This window comes from Syngnathus leptorhynchus, chromosome 22 (genome assembly GCF_054491065.1).
Source record: "Syngnathus leptorhynchus isolate UIUO chromosome 22, UIUO_Slep, whole genome shotgun sequence".
NCBI lineage: Eukaryota > Metazoa > Chordata > Actinopteri > Syngnathiformes > Syngnathidae > Syngnathus > Syngnathus leptorhynchus.
Genome location: NC_141216.1, coordinates 1,591,164 through 1,613,639, shown reverse-complemented (window position 1 = coordinate 1,613,639; position 22,476 = coordinate 1,591,164). Strand labels below are relative to the sequence as shown.

At 41.0% G+C, this 22,476-nt stretch overlaps 1 protein-coding gene across 3 annotated transcripts in view; it reads left to right on the top strand.

The window, feature by feature from the left end:
* Window positions 1–66: 66 nt before the first annotated feature.
* The window catches only part of jmjd1cb (jumonji domain containing 1Cb), a 32,922-nt gene continuing 10,512 nt past the window's right edge, over window positions 67–22,476 (top strand). The window contains exons 1-7 of one of the 3 annotated variants that reach the window (XM_085904480.1): window positions 67–555; window positions 14,792–14,989; window positions 19,176–19,289; window positions 21,540–21,645; window positions 21,754–21,878; window positions 21,985–22,128; window positions 22,208–22,249. In XM_085904480.1, the coding sequence (XP_085760606.1) occupies window positions 400–555; window positions 14,792–14,989; window positions 19,176–19,289; window positions 21,540–21,645; window positions 21,754–21,878; window positions 21,985–22,128; window positions 22,208–22,249 (885 nt within the window). In that variant the 5' untranslated portion in view covers window positions 67–399. Of the gene's footprint in view, window positions 556–14,791; window positions 14,990–15,020; window positions 16,786–19,175; window positions 19,290–21,539; window positions 21,646–21,753; window positions 21,879–21,984; window positions 22,129–22,207; window positions 22,250–22,476 lie in introns of those variants that run through there. The other 2 variants (XM_085904479.1, XM_085904481.1) reach the window with 2 other exon arrangements.

The window sequence follows — 22,476 nt, the reverse complement described above, 5'->3', positions numbered from 1 at the left end:
GCAAAACAAGGAAAAAACTTGTTTCAATAATGAACAAATATTAACAGGAAAGCGCATCCGTTCGGGAAAAATAGCACGGATGGATTCGAGCGGATGGACACTATCGTGCTGCGGTCTGTGAATGCTGTAGGATCAAGCGGAGAAACACTAGCGTGAATCGTAGCTGTGATGCGGCTGAGTGTTCCACCGTATTTTTTTCAAGCCGAGAGAAAAAGGACTGACGTTCAAGCGGGTGGAGACTACTACGTTTAAATCCCACGGCTTCTTTGCCTTCGTTTTTCATGTTCCTTCGAGTGCGGGCGTCCTTAACACCTTATTAATGTCGTAATAGGCTGATTTGTAAGGGCGTCGTAGTTGGGAAGTTTTTTCCGAGGGAGGGTTTTCGGCCAGCGAAGGGCCATGGCATTCGAGGCTCGGCCGGAGCTAGTCGGGAAGAGGTTCCTCTGTGTCAGCGGGGACGAGCCGCCTGAAATCGGCGACATTGCCCGGTGGCCGTGGAGGTCCGGTGTCATTCGAGCTGTGAACCATCGAGACAGTGACAATCTCGACCTGACGGTAAGGAAAACACTGCTTGTCTGTTTCATGCTAAGCCATTGGGAGAAATCTCTTGTTGGTTGGTTGGTGGCTGGCCAGCCAGTCAGCCAGCCAGCCAGGCAATGCAGTAAGGCGGACATTATTTTGTGTACGCGCGCGTATTCGCGTTTAATACTATTTATTGTTTAACTTAATACATTGGTCAAACGGCGACGAATCTTTTAGGTACCCAATGCTTTGTATTTTAAGTTTGCTTAGAAAGCACTTGAGAAACCAAGTACATGGGTGTTGGCAGAGTTAACAGCAGCAGTTGTCGAAAATCAACCCACGGTTGTCTAGACAGTACTATGCGCAAAAAAAAGAAAAACACCTTTCTCTTTCTTTATGCATATGTCAAGCCAAAGTTTCTTACGATTCAATGAGTGATAAATAACAAGACTCAGAACGTAAGCTGCTGTACCTTATTGTGTTTGGATAACAGCTGCAATTGTAAAGCATGTGAAGGAATTTGACTAGCAAGCAGCTGAACGCTTTAATCTGCTCTATGTTGCAAATCAGCTGACCGAGGTAGTAAGGTTAACTTTCTCGATTTAGCCTTTATTTATTTCATCTGAGGAGAAGAAAAGTTATTTATGAATGACAGAGTGAGCCTGGTGTTTCACCACAAATGTGGGTTTTTGGGGGGGGGTTCTAGACCGATGAAAACCACTTTCGATTCGGACAGTTTGGCAGAGAAATGCTCTGAGTAGACTCGTAAAAACAGAACAGTGTTTTTGCTGCAGGCCGAACAATGGGCATTTGTCGCCTAAAATCTCAAGTCACTTTGAAACATGTGGGAAATATATTATCGTACACATCCATCTTAAAAAAAGAAGGTATCATATTTTCTTTTTATTGGCCTAAAACAGCTCCAACAATGAAATATTTGTCCTGACAAACCCTTTGCAGTGTTTCTTTTGTTCAGATGGCTTCTGTATCTATATACGGTGCATTGGCTTGACTTGATCATAAAATTGGGATTTGCATTCACTGCAGTAATGTCTGCATTTTCAAATGTCTTATTTGTAGTTGTCACAGACTTCTTGAAATGAATGTGGCCTTTGTTTGCAACTTGTAACTGGATTACGTTTGATATGATTGAGAGGTGTTCCTCTGCGGATTTTTAGATATCATTACACATATTGCCCATGAAACAATATTTATATTGTCACTTTGTTGACAACTACAGTATCTATGCCACATTATTCAATGGTTTCACAAAAACATACAATAAATAGATATCACGAAGCGTCATTGCTTTATGTTGTATGTGTGTTTCATGTTTTGATCACTTAAATGACACACATCCATGTAATAATGACTTCCCGTGTTGAAGGAACACTCAAGACGTGTTTCCAGTGACACGATTCCGAATGATCTGCTCTCAAGTAGCACCATTTGGAAAGGAGTCACGGCAGCTTAAGCAAACGCAAACACATTGGATTTAATGTGAATAATGTATAGCAATAAATATAGCGTTTGTCATGCCGCAAGATAAGCAGTATTCTTCGCTAATTGTAATGCCTTCAGATAGTTCAACTATTGGATGGCAATTTCAAGTTGCATCCGATTGGTCATGGTCTGATAAAAGCATTATCGCAAGTCTTTGTGATATGCATATTTTATGGGTCAGCATAATGATGTTTTTCAGATCATTATGCAGCCCTGTGTAGTGTATGCTATGATGTCTGTCTTTTGAAAATGGATACCCAGAGCAGTAAGGTGAAGAAGCTGTTAATAAGCAAGTGTATTCTCTGGCATCGCTTGCTCTAAGCCTCATCATGTACAGTATGTTCATTTGTTTGTATCATACAACACCCAAGCTTCCCTTATTCCCTCGTCGAATTGTTATTTTGTGTGTGATGTGACTTAGACGGACGGCGTAGTGTTCTGGTTTAATTCCATACAATAGGGCACCCTCTCATTAGCAAGAGGCTTAACTAGCTTAGTAAATACATTGCAGAGGGATTGGAGATTAGATTGGAACAAGTGTGTCAAGCCAAGTCTACTACAAATATTAAAGTCTTATGAGTCAATATGATTCCACTGAATATTGCCTTTGGTGTCGAAAATGAATTTTCCCAACACTGTTTGTGTGAATCAAACGCTTTAAAAAGGATTGCCTCCCTCCAATATTAAAGGAGATAGAGTACGGTAGGAGCAATTCATGTTTTGCTGGCTTATAAATTGTCTGTGATGTTTGTAAATGTTACTGAATATTGCATTGAAGCTTGAATTGAAAAAAGAAATTGTGAATGGGATTGAAATCGTAGCATCTGCCAGATAACTTGCAATTAGAAAATCATTCAGCCCTGTCTGCCCAGTTAATCTTTACATCATTCACATGTTAATATTTAATCACACGAAAGACTTGAAGAATACTTAAAATTGCTTGGAAGGAATTGGATTGTCGGAGTTGAACAAGTCATCATTTAAAATGAAATATTTCTTTTCTCATATCAGTGTCCACCAACTCAACCTGGTATCTACTGCATAAAGTACATGCTTATCATGGACTTGGACCATTAGTCTGTTCCTCACATGCTGCAGGCAGAGTACGGCTCTATAAGCTACAATTCCAACTGTAGAAAACAAAAAAAGTACCATGACAGAGCCTGCATTGTGTATTGTCGCTATAAATTGACTACACAATCAATTTTGTGAAAGATAAAAGGTAGTTTGAAGGTTGAACTATTCAAAGTTCAATCATGCAAAAGCAGTTGTAGGTCATAGAAGTCATCCCTAATTCAAAATAATGACAAAAACACAAATTCCCGTATTACATAAGTGCCATAAAGGTCTTTATAATGGTCCTCATAATGGTGAATAGAAAAAAAAGTTTTCTGGGCTGTTGCCTAGAGGAGCCTTTTGTTGTCAATAACAGTCTCCTTTGTATGTTTGCGTGTGTACAGCAGCTCAGCTCCACTTCTAGTTTGCTTTTATGGCCGTGACCCCTACGTTCGTTCATTTTGTTGCTCATCAGCACAAAATCCCAACCTGGGACTGGAAGAGAACCTTCCACATACAGCAGTAGAGTAAAAAGCAAGATATCACGCCGCATCAGAACCAACATGTGTCGGCTTGTGAATAGCAGCTTTGTCGGGAGAACAAACAAATGGCGCTGAGGCAAAGAAAAAAAATCATCCAACATTCTGCCCGTACACCCTTAAAACTGCAGGGGGTTAAAAATCGGACTGTGTGCTGTTTGACCCAACTTCTTGTGTTAAAGTGTTGGACCTGTAATCTCATGGAGAACAAATTGTTCCGTTTATAATGATAGTATTTAAAGTTGTGTTGTATATAGGTCAAAGGCTTTTTGCTTTTTGCGTGCGCTTTCGTGCTGTTGAATTGTGGCTTCGTAGTTGAATACATTTATTCTTTGCTTGAGGAGTCCACACAATCATGGCAAGTTGCAGTGCAATGTTTTTTCATGATTGCATGGCAGTTAAAATATTCAAATGAGATTGGTAAATGTTGAACTACTTTAAAAGAAAGTCACAGGCCTGGCGTCACCTCTGATCTCCTCACATCACAACTCTCCAGCTGTTCGGTGGATCAAGAAACATCTGGTGGATGTTATTTTCAGTGATGTTTTGCTGCTCACCGAAGTGGCCAAAAAAAAATTGGGCTAAAGAAGACTCAATAAAATCAACGGCAAGAATGCAGTCAATCAAATTTGTAGTCATGTGACCACCAGGTACAGTTCAGAGAGGCGGGGCGATAACATCATGTTATCTTTCATCTCTAGCTGGGTTTAATTGGACATATTTTTGTCATTCTTATTCAAATTATTCAGAGTGAAGTGCTTAACTGTTTACATGTGATGCAAGCGATACAGACCAGACGCAAATTGACTATCGTTGTTTACGCGATGGGTTTTCGGATTGGCGAAAAGAATGAACCACCCCTGTAAATCCCAATGGAATTCCAGCCTTTTGAGTTGTATTTATTCATTTCAAATTTGACTGCGATGTTGCCGTGTGACAGCCGCACTTTTAAGGTGTTAGGGTAGCAAGTAAGTGGATACGCAGAGTTGCTGGTTTGTTTGGCTGGTGCAGAAGGAAACATAATGTAATCTGAAGCCAGGATGGGCTGCCTGCTTCGGCAACTTGCTGAACGTACCCTCCCCCATCTCTTTCCAGCTCTCCTTCTGACACACACCAGCTCCATTGCACTACATACGGCGGCGGCCATAAAGTCTCCTATAGGTTCACAGGAGAACCCTGGGAATACTACTGAGCAGCTGCTAGTTGGTCTACTGTGCTTATTTAAAAAAAAAAAACAAAAACAAAAAAACAACCTTTGTATTCTCAGCACAGCTCTGAAATTTGCTTCAACCAAATATTAGATGCCCAAATCTAATTGATCAATATGTTAGTAAGTTGTAAAATACAAGTTAGTGCCCTTGTTGCTTTAATGCACAGTGAGCAGCCATTTGTTGTTACTAGTCTCCATTTTGCACACTGCCCATAATGGACTTTGGCCTAGTCTCTTTGACAGAAACCTGGAGCTACAGGTTCTGAGTTCTTGAGCCTGAAAAGGCTGTTCCTTGACTTTAATGCATCTTCTTGAGCCACTACTTTGTTGCCACGGTCCAAAGGGATGATCCGGCCTGGAGCAGATAGGAAAATGATAGACATTTTTTGTCTATAATGATGCCAGTCCCTTTCTCACCGAATGCTTTTGAAATCCATTCCAGCATTTTTTTTAATTTATTTAGATTTGAAGAAACATTGGTGAAATCCTCTTTGATACTTCTCTTAAATTTTTGTTATTCACTTACATATATGTTTGTTGTCAACTGAAGTTGATATCATAGGGCAATACAATGGTATAAGCTACTGACAACTAAATGTATTTTTTGCTCCATTATTTTTCCAACATTGGCCTATAATGTCATCTTTTATGACTAGTTTGAACAGTCATGTTCTCCATCCAGCTTGTACACGATTTCAGTCAAACACACTGTCACTATCTGCCTGGCCCTTTTCATAAACAACTCGTTAGCCTTTTGGAACGAAAAAGATGAAATAAGCAGAGAAGAGAAGCATAAAAAGAAAGCCATAACTGGATAGAAGAGATACAGTGACTCTCGATTGATGTTTTTCCAGAGCTCTGGAGTAAGAGAATGAATATTTATTTTCAACAGAATGAAAGAGAAAGCATCGGATAGTCATTATCCGTGGCTTTTAGAATTGCAGTGCAGCAGGGGTAGGCGAACGAGACAGAAAAGTGGAACGTGAGAGAGAGAGAGAGAGAGGAGTTCTTTCTGCTCTGTCTGGCCTCTCTCCCATAGCAACAGCGACTTAGCCACGTGAAGGCCAGTTCCTTTGAGTTCACCCACTGCATACAATTTAACCCCCTCGCTGCTGGATTACAGCACAATAGAGCAGTGCGGAGAGAACACAAATACCATTGGAGATGCACAACTCAATTGTTTATCTCATGTGATCAATTGCAATTGTACTTAGTCTTGTCCATTTGAGTTGATTTCACAATTGAAAAGGAATATAGCTGTATATTTGGATAGCGCTTTCACCTGTAGCAAATTTCTGATCGTGCAACATGACAATAATTGAGCCAAATTATTAGCGTGTCGCATCCAGACTTATTGTCTGAGGTTGACGCATAGCTACTACTCGATGAAAGAAGAGAGATGGAAGTCTCCTTTGAACGGCTAGGAAAGACGTCAGGATCAGAGTTGACGTTGTCACATTCGCTACTACCTAAGCTTGAAAGTCAACAAACAACTGTACTTTTCAAAGGCTTGTCTGAAATGCTCTTGCTTGAGGGGCAAAGGAGCTTGGGAAAAAATCGTTAGTAGATTCTTTATAGCATTACAATAGTGCATTGTACTAGCCTTTTACAAACGCCACCGGCTTGTCCAAAAGTGATCAGTGGGTACAGCGACCGTGTCAGGCTGTCACCATCAAAGTGTACGACTAATAAAGTGCCTTTGAAAAGTAATTTGACAGCTCTCGTCCAATGAAAAGCATACCTAGGCATTGACATATGTTACTTGGATGAGTTGGCATTGTGGTCGAGAGCGTAACCAGTAGGTTGCTAAAAAAAACAACGGATTGTCAGTGGTTACTCTGGTTTGCAGCTATGATGCAGCTGTCCTTATTTATACCTCTCAACTTTTGTGTTGCATCATTGTCGCTTGTTAAAATTGTGTAAACAGGGTGAATTGTGTGAACTCTTAAAAGTGGGATCGAAACGTTTCAATCCCCCCCCCCCCCCCGACGGTTGTACAATTTGTTGTTTGTCCTTAAATAAATAAACAAAAAAAAAACATTCGAAATTGTTTCTAATGTTTTTGTGCATGGTATTTGAGAATGCAGTTAGAAAAAAAAAAGAAGAAAACAATAAATCAAAGCTGACATGCCTTAAGGGGAAAAGTGCTGTTAGGAGTGCCCCTCAACTATTTACACACACAAACAGGTGTGTGTTGTCAAATGTTGCTGGAGCGCAGCAGCACCTGTGCTCTCATGACATTTGTGAATGGATAAAGATCCACTGTGGTGAGAATCACTTGTGTTTGTGCGTTACGCAAACACGAGCTAATTTGATGGAGAAATGCTTTTTGTTTTCACTGAAAATCATTCTGTGTGGAAGGTCGGTGGCCCGTGACCACAGTGGTGCACTTGGGTGACTTGATGCACTTGACTCTCATTATGGTTCTCCACAGGCACATCTGATGAAAATCCTTGCATCCCGAGCCGCCCTCGTGCAATGCCGCAGTGTCCGAAAATTCCAGGCTACATCTGGGCAATAAGGCCTCTATTTTTTGATGCCCTGTGCAGTCTAACTGGTTCTGTTGACATTACAGAAGCAAATTGTTACTGCTTCTTGCTCTGCCCTGTGGATTCTGTTGACTCAAATTTCAATTGCATCCTGCAGCAGCTCAACCAGAGAGAGAGAAAGAGAGAGCTTTGTTGTAACTTTCAGCTCGTCCTATCAGGGGTTACCACATCGAGAGGATTTGTTTGACACATTTTTTTTTTTTTTTTTACACCGGAGTACTCTGAAGTTGTAAGTTAAGGGCTAAGTTAAGTTCAGCAAAGGGTTCTTTTCGACATTGTTTCATTCCATCCAAAGTGAAACTTGACCTTCACGGCAGATGTCTGAAATTCAAATGGCATACATGTGTGTGCACGCTCACACACAGCATATAGGAATATTTGTACAAACGTGTTCCTACTTGTCTTGTAGTGTTTCTGTTTTCTCTGTGGGTGTCAACTGCAGCCGACTTGAATTGTTCCGAGGCCTTTCTTTCTCTGCGAGCTGTTGCGGAGTTACTCTTCGCTTGTTGGGGGCCCGCTGGATTACTGTGGCACGTTTCTGTAGTATTTCACAACTCCAAGGCAGTTTTTGCATGGGCCTTGCTGAAATGGTTTTTGGTTTGGCAAAAAATATGGAGTATTTCTTCAAAATTGGAGAGAAGGGTTCTCAACCACTATACAGTGCATATTTGATTGACTTTATTTTAAAAAAGGCAGTCAGTAAATTGCTGGGATTGTTTTTAGGGGATCATATCACTACTACCAGACTTTTTTTTCCACCGTTTATGATCTTCACTTACTTACCTACAAGGAACAAGTCCTTTTCACATGATCTTTTTCACAGATTTGAGTGACATTTACACATCTCAGGAAAAATACACTTCCAGGATTTTTCACATGAGTTTACATGTGGTGGGTGTGCCAACATTTCTCGATAAAATCCGGTCAAATAACGGGAGAATATGGATTTGTTAGTCATGTTGCTATTTCATGATTAGGACACAAGGTGATTAGTCCAGTTTTGATTGTGGTACATGTACATGTATTAAACAGATGTGTGTGTGTGTGTGTGTGTGTGTGTGTGTGTGTGTGTGTGTGTGTGTGTGTGTGTGTGTGTGTGTGTGTGTGTGTGTGTGTGTGTGTGTGTGTGTGTGTGTGTGTGTGTGTGTGTGTGTGTGTGTGTGTGTGTGTGTGTGTGTGTGTGTGTGTGTGTGTGTGAGTCTGTCAGTGGCAGACGGTGTGTGTGTGTGCACTCTGTTTACGAGCCAGGAAACATGCAATTTGAAACGGTGGGATGGTGGAATTTCAAGCCCACATGCTCTAGCAGGAGACCAAGACACGTGAGCCAGTTGACCTCAAACCATCTCAGAGAGAAAGACTGAGAGAAGCAGACGAGACTACGTACATGTAGAGTAGGAGAGAAGATATGGGTGGAGAATTGGAATTTCATTCATTTCAATATGCCATTTGCTAAAAATATCAAATGTATATACCCTCTTATTTATGACAGTAGCCAAAAGAAAGGCTGGATCAGGGTTAGAGTATTTTCCCACTAAGGACTCTCAACTGGTTTCTTTGATGATGGTTCACTGTGGATGGTTTCACTTCACACGCACAATGGTCTTGCTGTCTTTTTTGCCCGCTAAACTTGAGCATGTGATTGTGTGCATGCATGTGTGTGTTTCTAAGCAAGCTCTTTGTGTGTGCACGTGACAGCATTCTTGTCTGTCCAGTATGATAACTATTAGACTACTTTATCCATCCATCATTCATTTGTTTGTTGTTCCTCAATTTGAAGTCATAGCAGCCAAACCTTGCACTTGAAATCATTTTTGATTGCCTACAAGAAGCGGAATAGTATCTGTCAGCGTGTACTGAGCAAGTTCATTATTGATGTCACTTTAATACCATTGCATTGTTTGTGTGCGTGCGTGCATGCTTGACACAAGAGCTCAGATATCAGTTATAGCATATGCTGGATTTTTGGCCCTATTCTAAAAGAAATAAGGTGGACTTTACAGAAAATGATACTTCTGGATTCTTCATTTGTAGACAGATTGTCAAAACGTCACAGCGATCAGTGCACAGAAGGACAAAGTGCATTTGCTATGTCAACAATCCAGCCACAAACATCTACGCCTGTGAATGAGACGCAGAAATGGAAACGAGGGAAATCATAATACACTATCACATCTCCTACGGCCAAAATTGATTGGTCCCCCCAACCCCGTTGTTGTTAAATATGTTTGACTTATGCTCAAAATTGTTTTGATTAGGAATATTCTCTCAAGCTTGGGAAAAATGCCATACAAAGTGATTTTTGTTGTGATATTAAAATCTTTGTGGTTGGAGTTTTAATGGAATTTAATCCAAGTTTTATTTCGCTGTCATGATGAAGTGATAATTGCATGCGGAGCAGACTCCCCACAAGGTATTAGTAATTCGATTCATAAAAGAAGCAATACAATTACGTCATTTAGTTTGAACGAGAAGTAAATGGTGGCAAATTACAACAGGTTGGGACAGTCAGTGGATCTTTCTATTTTTATATGTGTGGTTGCTCATGAATCCCTTGATGAAATTCACTATATTCATATTCTTTTGGCAAACTATCAAAGTCATGCTGACCTCATATCAGTACTTGTTTTGCACAGTTTTCCAGGAAGAGCTCAGGGAAATTTAATTATGCACTTGGTTGCAAGGTTAAATTGTGGTTAATGGTCAAAGATCAAATGAAGTGAATCATCATAGAAGACAATGAAAGCTGTAAAAGGCATTTATTTATAAATTCCTGAAATAGGTATTTGGCCCACTCAGCCTTGTTTGGTTCTGCCGCAAGTATTGTGTTTTTGGAGCCCCAAATGTTGCTGAAGTCATACATAATATAACTTTGCATATTTGTGTTCCTCTCAGCAGCTCATTTGTTCGCACTGATTCTTGTAGCCCGTTAGGCCAAGGGCAGGCTTACATTTGGATTCTCAGTAGAGTATAAAGCTCTTTTGTTGTTCTCCAGATCCACTTCAGAACTTGTTTTGCGGCGTGTTCAATGGAAAACTGCTAGACCTCTGTTATTTGAGGTCTCTCCTTTTCTTAGAAAAACACTGGATTTGTTTTTTTTTTACTCTGACCCACCCATGCAGCGGAGTCACATGAATGTGTAGTAGAAGCCCGGACTCCTCTGTTTTCAGGGATTTCACGTGATGGTAATCTGAGCCTCCCATGTATGAATTATGGTATGTATTAGGAACCTGACTGGACTAGAATGAAAGCATTTCTAAAGGAAATCTTCTTTCTATCCTGCACTGTGTACATGTTGAATCGGGAAGAGACTTGATCTTCCCAATACAGACTCTGCAGCTGCTGGCCTAGATTTCACTCCATGATTGTCTGCTTGGAACTCTGCTATTAATAGAACTTTATCATCCAGAGAGACAGAAACACAGCGAGAGAATGTCCCGTTGGTTGATTTCTCTCAAATTCAAAACTTGTGTCCAACCCATTGGAGTGCCGCAAAATGGCATCTTGCTTTAAAGTTTCATCAATGTAGTTAAAGAAGTTTTTATTTATTTATTTTTAAAGATGTTATTTTTAACAAAATGGGATTATTCAAAAGGTCAGGGTAAGAAAAAACAAGGGCATTAATTCCTGATTGATTAACAAACATTGTTTCTACTATTTTCTATATAATAATTCAAATGTACTGCATGTGTGATTTAATTCAATTTGACTTTGTCTGATTTGGTAGCTGCTAAAATGTTCCTTCATATTTTCTTTTGAAATTGGCTACATCTTGATGACATGCCGGAGTCGACAATATTATATGTTAGCTTGTCAGAAATGCCGATGGATGTGGGACAAAGCCAAAAACCATTTCAGCATGACTTTGGAGCTGCATGTTTGAGTCGGTATTTTCCCAGGAATGTGTCTGAAACAACATTGGGCTATTTTTGGCTGTGCCTTTTCCTTTCCTCTCACCTCTCCCTCCCTCCCTGCCTCTTTCTTCTCTCCTGGGCTCACACATCCTTCATATGAGGAGATGAAGAGGAGGAGAAGAGGGGGCAGCATCACATCAGTGTGCTGCTGAAGGCTGTTTACGTTGCCTCTCTCTGTTACTCTCCATCTCAATTGTTGTGTTTATCCCTCCTCTGTCTACCAAGTATTTTCTGTCTTCCTCTATTTGCTCATTCTTCCCCTCTCTCCTCCTCCTCTTCCCGATACGTATGACCTTGTAGGCTAGGGAACGTCTCTTGGCGCTGTCATCGACTATTACTTCAGCTCACGTGCGCTCTCTTTTTCTCTCTCTGCTTGGAATTATTTACATACCAGCGAACCCTCCCAAGCAGCTACTCGATTTCTCCTCACTGTCCTCATGCATGTTGTATGCACCTTTTCATTTCGAGAGACAAGCAGATGCACAAAGACGCATTCTTTTCACTTGTCGGCATTCAACATTATTTTTGATGCGGTACTAGACACGACGGCGTCCACAACAGGCACATTATTATGACGCACTGTACCTACTGCTAATCTGAATTTGCTTTCCTAATTGCCCCTTATCTGTTGTCTACATACCCTCAGTGGGGGGGAGCAAATATAGGTGAATTTATTTTTGTGAGGTTCTCCTCAGTGATGGCTGCCTCATTTGTTTGCCGTCAAGTTAGGCCAGCTGATATCAACTGCTTGCTGATGCCATCTCGATTTATGAGGGCAACAGTGCAGTGATGTATAATCTGCCCATCCATCACTCATAAAGTGCAGAGCAGCTTTCTGGCTGGCTGCATCGCAGCAGCTCACAGCCAATGAACACACGAGACCTGAAAGCAAACAGCCAATGCAGACAGAGTGCTTAAATCTACCTTAGAAAATAAAATAGCGAGTGAGAAAAGTGCCTTGAATGCTGCTTTTATGCACCTAGGATATTCTTCAGACTGCATCTGGCATGATATTCTCATTTTGCTAGCTTGTGGGGGGTTCATATTATTGTCACGCCAGCGAAACAACATGAGGCAGTCATAGATTGATGTAAAGGGAAAAAAAACCCGATCATTTTTCAAATTAAAATATTTTTCAGCCTCAGCTAATGTATGAACAAAAAGTGCTGCAAGTTTTTTTCATTTTATTTAACCTTTATGTAAACTTTCCAAAACACATTCTCACATCTAATTAGGGTGTCAGCAATTACTACCTCACTTTTTAAATGATATTGATCGCATTTCATGCTTGGCTGTTTTCCCATTCTCCTTTGTTCTCTCTTTCTGTTGTACCTGCTCACTGTGGATAGAAAATGTGTGTGTGTGTGTGTGTGTGTGTGTGTGTGTGTGTGTGTGTGTGTGTGTGTGTGTGTGTGTGTGTGTGTGTGTGTGTGTGTGTGTGTGTGTGTGTGTGTGTGTGTGTGTGTGTGTGTGTGTGTGTGTGTGCGTGTGCGTGTGCGTGTGTGTGGCTGCTGCCTCCAGTTTCTATAGCAACAGACAGTTTTATCATTCTTGTCGCATGTATGTTTTCTCGCTGGATACAGTGTGTTTGGGCACATGTGGACAGAACACAGTAGACAGACACCCTGCTCATTAAATATAAGGGTCATTCATTTGATTGGGATTAGGTCATAAAGACAGCAGGACATGACTCATTATTGTGTGTGTGTGTGTGTGTGTGTGTGTGTGTGTGTGTGTGTGTGTGTGTGTGTGTGTGTGCGCGCGTGCGCGCGCGCGCGCGTGCGTGCGTGCGTGCGTGCGTGCGTGCGTGTCCACACATTTGGTAAGGTCATTTTCTGACTCATTGTTCTATCATTCATTTCATGGTGAACATTGAAAGCTCTGAAGTGAGTGTCAGGCAGCAAAATAGGATCATTAAGTGTTGTTTACCGTGCTTTTGTTTTGCTATACAAAGGTGTTGGCTTTGCTAAGTTTCATTTTCAACTTATCACGGCGTTGGCAGCGTCATGCATAGTATGAACAATTGATATCTTTTTTCTTCCAGTGTACGAGTAAATAATTTAAATAATTTAATAAATATTTAATAAAAATAAAATAATTTTTTTAAAAATATTTTTTAAACCGAGCTCCACAAATTACTCGAGGATTATTGTCAGCCTGACAGGTCAATGACGCCCATGTTGGCCGTGTCATTACTTTTCTGTTGGCTTCTCGCGGCGTCATAGCAACAAAGGGAGTGTGTGTGTGTTGTGTAAAAGATATTCGTTCTTCATGCACCACATCCGGTGGGAGCTTCACTTCTTCTTTTATAATATGTCACATTTATTGAAGTTATTAATTAAATATATATATATATATATATATATATATATATATATATAAAATTATTAGGACACAACGGGGAAAAAAAAAAAGAGAGACTTCAGAGGACTCTGTCGTCTTTTACCAAGTTTGCCGGGCAGGCGACCTACTATCTCCTCATGATAAAAACATGATGGACTAAAGAGGTGAGGGTGGCCAGCTCTGTCCTGAGATGCTCCCTGGACTTAAGTGACACAGTGGGAGGAATGCCTACAATGTCATCCATGCTGAACACCCTCCAGTGACAGACTTTTACATTACAGATGTGTTTTATTATTATTTAATTGTTTTGAAAGGGCACAGAGATGCGCACAATTATTCCATGTTTAAACAGTAAGATTGGTGTGTGTTACGAGGTTGACTTCAGAATAAAGGGAGTAGCCATCATGATCAATATTCAGAGGAGATGCCCAGAATGGAAGAATAGATTGAGGTAATGACAAAGAGGGAGAGGCAGCGGGAAGAGTAAACAAAGGACAGACTGACGTAGCTGCTGTCTGCTGGCTTAAGAGTGATTACTCGTTTGACTGCAGCAGAGGGGGAGGGTGATTGACTGACTGACTGACGGACTGACTGAGGAGAGATGGATGCACCCACTGATCTCTGTTGCATGCTCTCACTCTCCTTATGGATGGATTTGAGACATGAGGGAGGAATGAAAGAACATGGCGTGCCTGTACAATGAGGATATCATGTCTTATGTATGCGTACAGACTCCAGACAGGTGATTTACACCGAATACTTTTGGATCATCAACAAAATATATTTATTCAACCTGTGACAACCTGTGTTTTATGAAGGACATTGGTATTTTAGTTTGGACCCCAAAATGACTTCAACTACGGTGTTGCAGTTCATACAAGCTTGTAGACCTTTGAAATGTCCATGCAATGCATACATTTCATTTGAAAAAAGATATTTTTGACCCCAAAACTTCTTTTATTATACATGGTAGTAAAAGATACGCTTTATTTGTCAGTCCATCCATCCATCCATCCATCCATCCATCCATCCATCCATCCATCCATCCATCCATCCATCCATCCATCCATCCATCCATCCATCCATCCATCCATCCAGTGACGTGGCCATCATGATTGCAAATGTTGTTTGTTGATCTATTTGTGCCGTGTATTTCAGGTATACGTGGAATTTGATGACCAGGAATGGGAGAAGAGAGAGTGGGTGAAGGTCTATGACGATTTCCAGCTGTTTCTCCTCGAGCACCAGCTGGTCTGGGCCAAGAGGAAGGAAGGAGCAGGAGGAGCGGGAGCAGGTGGAGGAGTAGGTGGCCTGCTGCAGGGAATCAAGGCTAAACACATACAGTGGCCTGCCCTGGTAAGAACTTTGTTTGCTATTTATAGAATTGACACAGCCAACGCAAAGCTCCCCCTGGCTGTGCATCGTCAACCGCTTTAGCATAGCTTTGAAGGATGGCTTGAATTGTATTTGTTGAATTTCCTGGAGCACTATTTATCTTCATTGTGAGTCTTGGAAAGTGGCAGATCGTCATACGTATCGTGTATTGCGATACGTATTATTGTATAGTGACACCTGTATGACAGCCAGCAAGCCAGATAGACTGAGAGAGAGAGAGAGAGAGAGAGAGATTTCATCTGTGATCCGCACATTACGTCATTTCTCTGCAAGCATTGCAAAGTGGGATAGAGAAGATCAGTCCAGACCCCCCCCATCAATGACACAATGTGAATCCCAATGACCATACAGCATCCAAGAGCACAGGAGAGTGTTGCAAATAGAGGCTGTTTACATCCTTGGTTATGAGACTTTTATTGAGATGTTGTCTGATCTCTGTTTCTGCAATGACAGAAAAAGAGGGAGTCTTTGCTTTGGCTCCTCTTTGCTGTCTACGGACCAGGTTACCTAGCAACAGTGGCCGTGAACACTGCACACTGTAGTTCGATTTAATTCATATTATGAGAACGTTTTTGTATTTTTATTTTTATTTTTGTCCCTGCAACCTCCATGAACACGTTGTGACATCATTTCAACCCCCCAAAAGCACACAGAAAATTGGGGGAGATGAATTTTAAAATCTGCAAAGTTGTTTTGAGTAACACTATTGACTTTATAAATGAAATCCCACTTGAAACGTGACATTTCTATGACTAATTCAGTACACATCTGTAGTAGACGTCCCTGGAGATAAAAATGCCTCGCCTCATTTCCCCAAAATATTTATACTTCCCCTCGCAACGCTCCTCTGTGGATATGAAGTGATCAAAAGATTAGCCCCTACACGCTAGACTACCCTCCGTAAACACTGCGCTGTGACTGAGTCTGTGACTTAGTGACATGCTCTCGTCTTCTGTGCATGCGGGTCTCTTTGGGTATGCATTTGAGTTGGCATTTAGTACGTCACACAAAAAAGCATCCAAGGCTGATGTGGCTTTGAAAGTTACAGTTAGTAACTGTGGGGAAAAAAACCCAACTTCAAATTCACAATGCATTACACGGTTGATATTTGCACATATGAAACAATGATCCCTTTTATTGCCATGTTTTTTGTCGGTCTCATTCTGATTGATGCATTCAAATGGCCTGGGTTTTTGCAGTTTCCCTCAAGTATTGTAAAATGGAAAATCCAACTGTTCCAAAAACTGGACCTAATCTGCGCAGATTTAGGGCTGGAATGTTTTGATTGGCACAAATCCGCCATGACACGGCACATTGTTTTGACAGCGGAGCCCTCAGGAATAAGACGGATAAGTCCACGCGTATTGAATGATACAAGTTTGAGGCAGTGGGACAAAGTGAAAGAGAGCGAGTCATAGAATGTGCTAAGAGAGGAAGTGAGTGCTGTTGGCCAAGCCTCGCTTGGGTCCCTCCCTTCCTCCCTCCCTTCCTCTCCTCTTTCTCTCATTCCCTCTCTCACTCCTTGCATCAACAGCCGTTAAAATGTCGGCTCTATAGCTTGTCCTCTGCTTCGCTTTCTCTCCCTCTCGGCCATCTGTCTTTTTTTCCTCTGCCTTCTTATATACACTACCCTCATCTCCCAGTCTTGTATGTCTGCTTCTCTGTTTTGCGGGGTGGAAAAGCTTTTTGGGGGTTTTCCAAGGTTCCTTTCTTCACTGCCATTGCTTCTTGATGTTATTTGAAGACGAAGGAGAGAGGTAATCTGCCACTTTTTGTTCACTGTCTTCTTTTAAGTCAATGGAATTTAAACCATGTCACAGAATAAAGGATTAAAGTAAGCAGTGTGCAAGGATAGTGCTGTTTTGCAAAAAGCTCTCTACAGAGAAATTAAGAATCAAAATGTTAGCGTTTTTTTTCTTCTAGCAGCTTGTTTTTGTTTTGTGTTTACACAGCAATACATGCTGAAGCTGTATATAAATATTCTATGGAAGCGTGACTCCAATTTTATTCACAAGCTACATGCAGTAAAAGCCAAAGGATGTTCATTTTTCAATTCATTTGTAAACTATTGGTCGGTGCTGCATGCTTCTGGGACTTTGCCAAACGATGTTCATTTTTCAATTCATTTGTAAACTATTGGTTGGTGCTGCGTGCTTCTGGGACTTTGGAGCATATTTGATATGTATTGTATCTGCATTTGAAAACACAAGTGCTTTATCAACCTGCTCCAAAATATGTTTCAGCTGTAATTATTATCATTGCCATTGTCTGCCAAGGTGTTATAAGGTCAAAGCTCTTGTTACTTTTGAACAAAAATGACAGTTGCATTGGGGAATTTCATATAAGAACTCCGATTTCACGTTCCGGTTGTACTGTATCACGTTTTTAAGACACAAGTAGCTTCCGAAAGAGAACGTGGGCGAGAATAAAAACAAAAAAGAAAGGCAGAACTCTGTCTCATTTATTGGAATGTAACCAGTGCATATTTTCACAATGCATATAAAATCATACATATGATTAAATACTGTTGTAAAACTCAACATGTAGCTTATATCCATCCATACTGTACTTCTACTGCTTGGAGATGTGTGCTTGGCAGTTGTGTTTTGCTCCCTTCTAAAGCATAAATGGATTTTTTTGTGTGAAGGATTACATGCACCTGGATTGGCCGTAATTGCCGCTTCATCGTGTAACTGCGATTCACATTTTGAAATCTTGTGGCAGGACCCCCCGCTCTTTTGTTGCAAATATAGGCTGATTTGAATTCCTATCCAGTATTGTGGTATTTCATGTGATTTCTTCATTTGTGGGTAAGAGACAGAGCAGCTGTGTTTTGACAAGACTGGTCAGTTAGTATGGGAGCCATAAGCAGATTAGTGTACTGTACAACCTGTGCATGGAAAGCAGCTGTTTAACTGTGACCCACATCGAGAATGACCATTCATTCAGCCACAAGTCATCTTATCATCCATGACAAATAGTTCTAACTTCATGACTGTCTACATCCTGAACACGAGCTGTATTCATGTAACGTGTCTCACGGGTGTTTCCTGTTTTCTCGCAAATGACCTCAGATGAAGTAGCTCTTGTAATATTGATGTGTTTGAAAGAAAGACTGCCTTCAAAAACAAAGTCTTTTTTGAAATTTCAATTTAAAACGATCTTCGACCACACCCGCCGTGACTTTGACCCGATTGTGTGTGGAAAATGCGCTTATAATAATGGAGAACTGAGGAAATGATGAATCATATGTGTGGCTTGCAAAGTAGAGTGGAATCATCACTCGAAACTCTTTTTCTCGGGTTAAGACTGAAAACGTGAGTGAGTGAAAGCCCTTAAAGTTTAAAAGTCTATATGAAACTAAGTATTATCAATTGGAAATATGGATTCATAAATAAAAAGACTAACATACTGGCCTACTAAATAAAGCTGCACACACACAAGCAGTGTTTTGTTGAATGCACAACATGACACTAGCTCCCATGGGTGTATGACGGCGGCGTCACAGCGGTCATGTTTCCCCTCCTCTCGTGGCTCCATGACAGACTGACCCGGTTATATAAGCATCAAATCATAGCAACACAAACTGACGACAGTGTTGGGATGCACAATGGCGTGATTTCATGATACAGAAAATGAGGCACAATCAGAAACATTGCTACAAATCTGATGCCATTGGAGAACTGGTAGAATCAACATTTCAATGAGCCACATCAACTTTGGAATGGTTTCTGATTTACAACTATCGATTTGAAATTAGCGTTCATGACAGGTTCATAAAAACTGAGCTTAGTTTACTTGTCCTTTTGTACGTTACAGTCTAGCTGGGAAGAGAAACTGGAAATGCTCTACTGTGTTCTCTCTGATTGATGGACTGTGCATCAAAATAGAGTGGACTGCTTTTGAAGTGTCAGTCTTCCTCGTTTATTCATCACTCTAGGGCTTCTCTTCTCTCTCTTCCCATCCAGCCTTCTTGCTGTGACTCTTCATATCTCCATTTGTGCTTTTATTTTTTTTCCCCCCTAATATATATACATATTTTATTATGGCTGTGCAGCATTTGGTCTAAAATGACTTTGTCTATCCAAGTCATAGTTGTTGTTTGTTGACCAAATTCCATGTGTTTTGTTTTTTCCTCCTGTTGCAGGCATTTAAACCAGTGGTGGGTAAGAGCCTGTTGTCATCAGTAACAGCGGTGGAATTCTTACTAGACCGACATCTGGACTTCCTGTCTGACCATTCAGCCTACCAACCCTACCAGGTCAATACCCAGAATTGTTTCATTCATGATGGCAGCTCACAAATAATAGCCAACAAGAAAGAGTACATCGATGCTTTTGTAGTCTGCCCTATAGACTTTGACTTTTTGACGATGGGCTGCCTGCCCAGAGTCATTCAGCTGCAATATGCTTGGAATGCAAATGTGCACTGAGGCAATCAAATCTGGCACGCCCAGGATTTTTTTTTTTTTCACTACACATACGCGTATACGCACCACTTAATTTAGTTACCATGACTACTTCTTTTTGCTTCCATTTCTATATCTTATTTGGGTTGACAGTCGTAACGGCCCTCCAAAAGAAGCTATGAAAAAAATGAGTTTGACACCCCTGCAATAAAGGAAAGTGGGACTCTCACTCTCTTCCTGACACTTCCATAGCCTCTTAAGCAGCAGTCCAGGTTGACCCCTTCAACAGTGACTTCATTGTACAGTTTATGCCAAACAGATTGCAGCCCCCTCGCTCCTCCAGTCTTCCTGACCAACTGGAAAAACAGAGAGGGGAGTGGCCATAGTTTCATTGCTGTCTGTGTTTTGTGTGAGTGAGAGAGACGGAGAGTGAGTAAGAGAAGGACTGTTTTTACAGCTCGGAAGAGTTCAAAGGTCTCCAGAATAAGCAGCTCTGTTTGTGGGCATGGGTGATTTAGCAAGAGTGTGTGTCCGTGCGTGCGTGCGTGCGTGCGTGCGTGATTTGAAAGTGAACAAATGGGGGGTAGAGAAATCCTTGCTGCTGACTCAAGTTTAACCAAGCGCACACACACACACACACACACACACACACACACACACACACACACACACACACACACACACACACACACATCAGAGCCCAAAGTAATGTATTTTTGCTCTGTCCTTAGCAGCTGTTTTCCATTTGTCTGTGCACTGAGAGCAACAATGTTAGCAATAAAAGTCAATGTCTAACATCTGAACACATTTAAATATCATACTGCATCACTTTTACTTCTCAGTAGGATTTGTTTTGCATTGCGGTAGTGTGGCTCAAAGATGAATTGCTTCAGCTTCCCGTGAATGCATCAATGCAAGTCATTCATTTTTAGCGAACAGGTCACTTCTATTGTATTGCCGTTGTATTTGAACCGATTGCAACTTCTCCAGCCGACAATAAAACACAGCGACAGGCCTTTCTGCACAGCATCTTAATGACTGACACTTGCATTCCAAACAAATGACAGCATCGGTAACTTGGAAGACGAAAAGTTGACTTTACAACGATCAGACTTGACATCTACTCTTTTAGTCAGGTCTGGCAATCGCCATTTGAGTCTTGGCACGGCTCTGCTGAGCAAATCAATATGTTGCATCAGTACATGAGTAACAGATTGACCTCAAAACATCCTTCTGCAAAGCAACTTGATATCAAACATTAATTTGTGTCCTGTTCTGTCAAAGTTTCCCTTGGTAAGCAGAATCTGAGTCTTCTGTTATGGTTGAGAAGGATAACTGGCTCAGACTGTTCACTTCACAACAACAACAAAGTGTAAAAGTACAGAAATGATATGTATAGGATATTGATGTCCACGGGGCTACATTCCAATATGCTATTTTTAGTGCGTATGCTTGGTTTTAATTTTGAGCAGAAAAAGTAGAAGACACTGAAATGAAAGCCAGATTTTTTCTCGAGTTCTACAGCCTTGCGTTGTCGTATGTATTGCACAAAACTGAAATATCACTTGGCTTGCCACATTTTCCCCCAACATTTTTCCACTATTATACTGTAAGTACCTCCCCAATCGGAGACCTTCTTTTATTTATTCATATAAAACGCCAGAACGTTGACATTTTAATTTGGAAAAAAAAATACCCTTCTGTCCTTCTGAATTTCACAACCGTGATTATGTGTGTGTAGATACTGTAGCTACGGACAAGTACGAAATGAATGAAGTTTGATTTCAGATCAATATTTGTTGCTCCCCTATGATGAAGCAGTCATTTATAATGATGAAAGTAACCTCAATGGAACTATTTGCGCATCTCAGATGTGGTAAACGTGGTTTGGTCTTTTTGCCACTGGCTTCTTTTCACAACCGCGTCAGTGTCTTTATTACACTCAGTGGCACCATGAAGTGTTGCTAGTGTTAAATGATAAACCTTTAACGATTCTCTTGAAGCGTGCATCCCACATTATTTTTTAGCGTTTCATAGTGAAGCTCTTTGGAAGCGTAAAGTTTCCGACATACTGACACCACGTATATTTGATTCCTCTTTCAGGATGAGGTGGACAGTCAGAATCCAGTGTTAAGAGACAATCCCCAGCTCCATGAGGAATTGAAGGGTTGGCTCAAAGACCAGAAAGTGCAGGAAATTTTTATGCAAGGTAAGATGGGGAAATATGTGCTCTACTCATAAAATCTTTCTGCCGCACTTTTATGCCAGAAAGAATTGTCTTCTTTCATTTTTGCTCAAATGATTGAATATTTTTCAGGTCCCTATTCATTGAATGGCTACCGTGTGCGCGTATACAGACAAGATTCGGCCACCCAGTGGTTCACAGGCATCATTACACATCACGATCTTTTTAGCCGAAACATGGTCGTTATGAATGATCAGGTACGCTCGTGGCCATCTCAAATTGCAACGTGTGTTACAGATGAGTATTGAGCAGTCATTCAGGTCTATAGTCTTTTTTTTTTTTTTTTTTTTTTTTTTTTTATAGGTGCTGGAGCCTCAGAATGTGGATCCATCCATGATCCAGATGACCTTTCTGGATGATGTGGTTCATTCCCTACTGAAAGGAGAAAACATAGGCATTACCTCCAGACGAAGGTCGCGATCCAGTCAAAACAACAATTCTGCACATGTGAGTACACCCACCCACATCCAAAGCTATTGAGGATTCCTTTTTATTCTTTTATTTTGACTTTGTTTACATGTTAAAGATGACAGGAGGGAGACCTGGCGGGACCACTGCCAACACTCAGGTACTCCGCCCCCCCCATACGTAAACTTTGTTGCCTACATAAGAGAGAGTGACAGACTGTTGTCACAGATATCTTTATCCTTCCTCTGTTCATATGGAAATCGAGGTTGATTGTTCCAATTGGTCTTTGTAACGCTTGGTGTCAATGTTTTGGCACGATTTTTTTTTTTCCATGTTAATAAATGACTTTTCCAGGACATTTGATCCTGCTCTCTAAATCAAATGTCG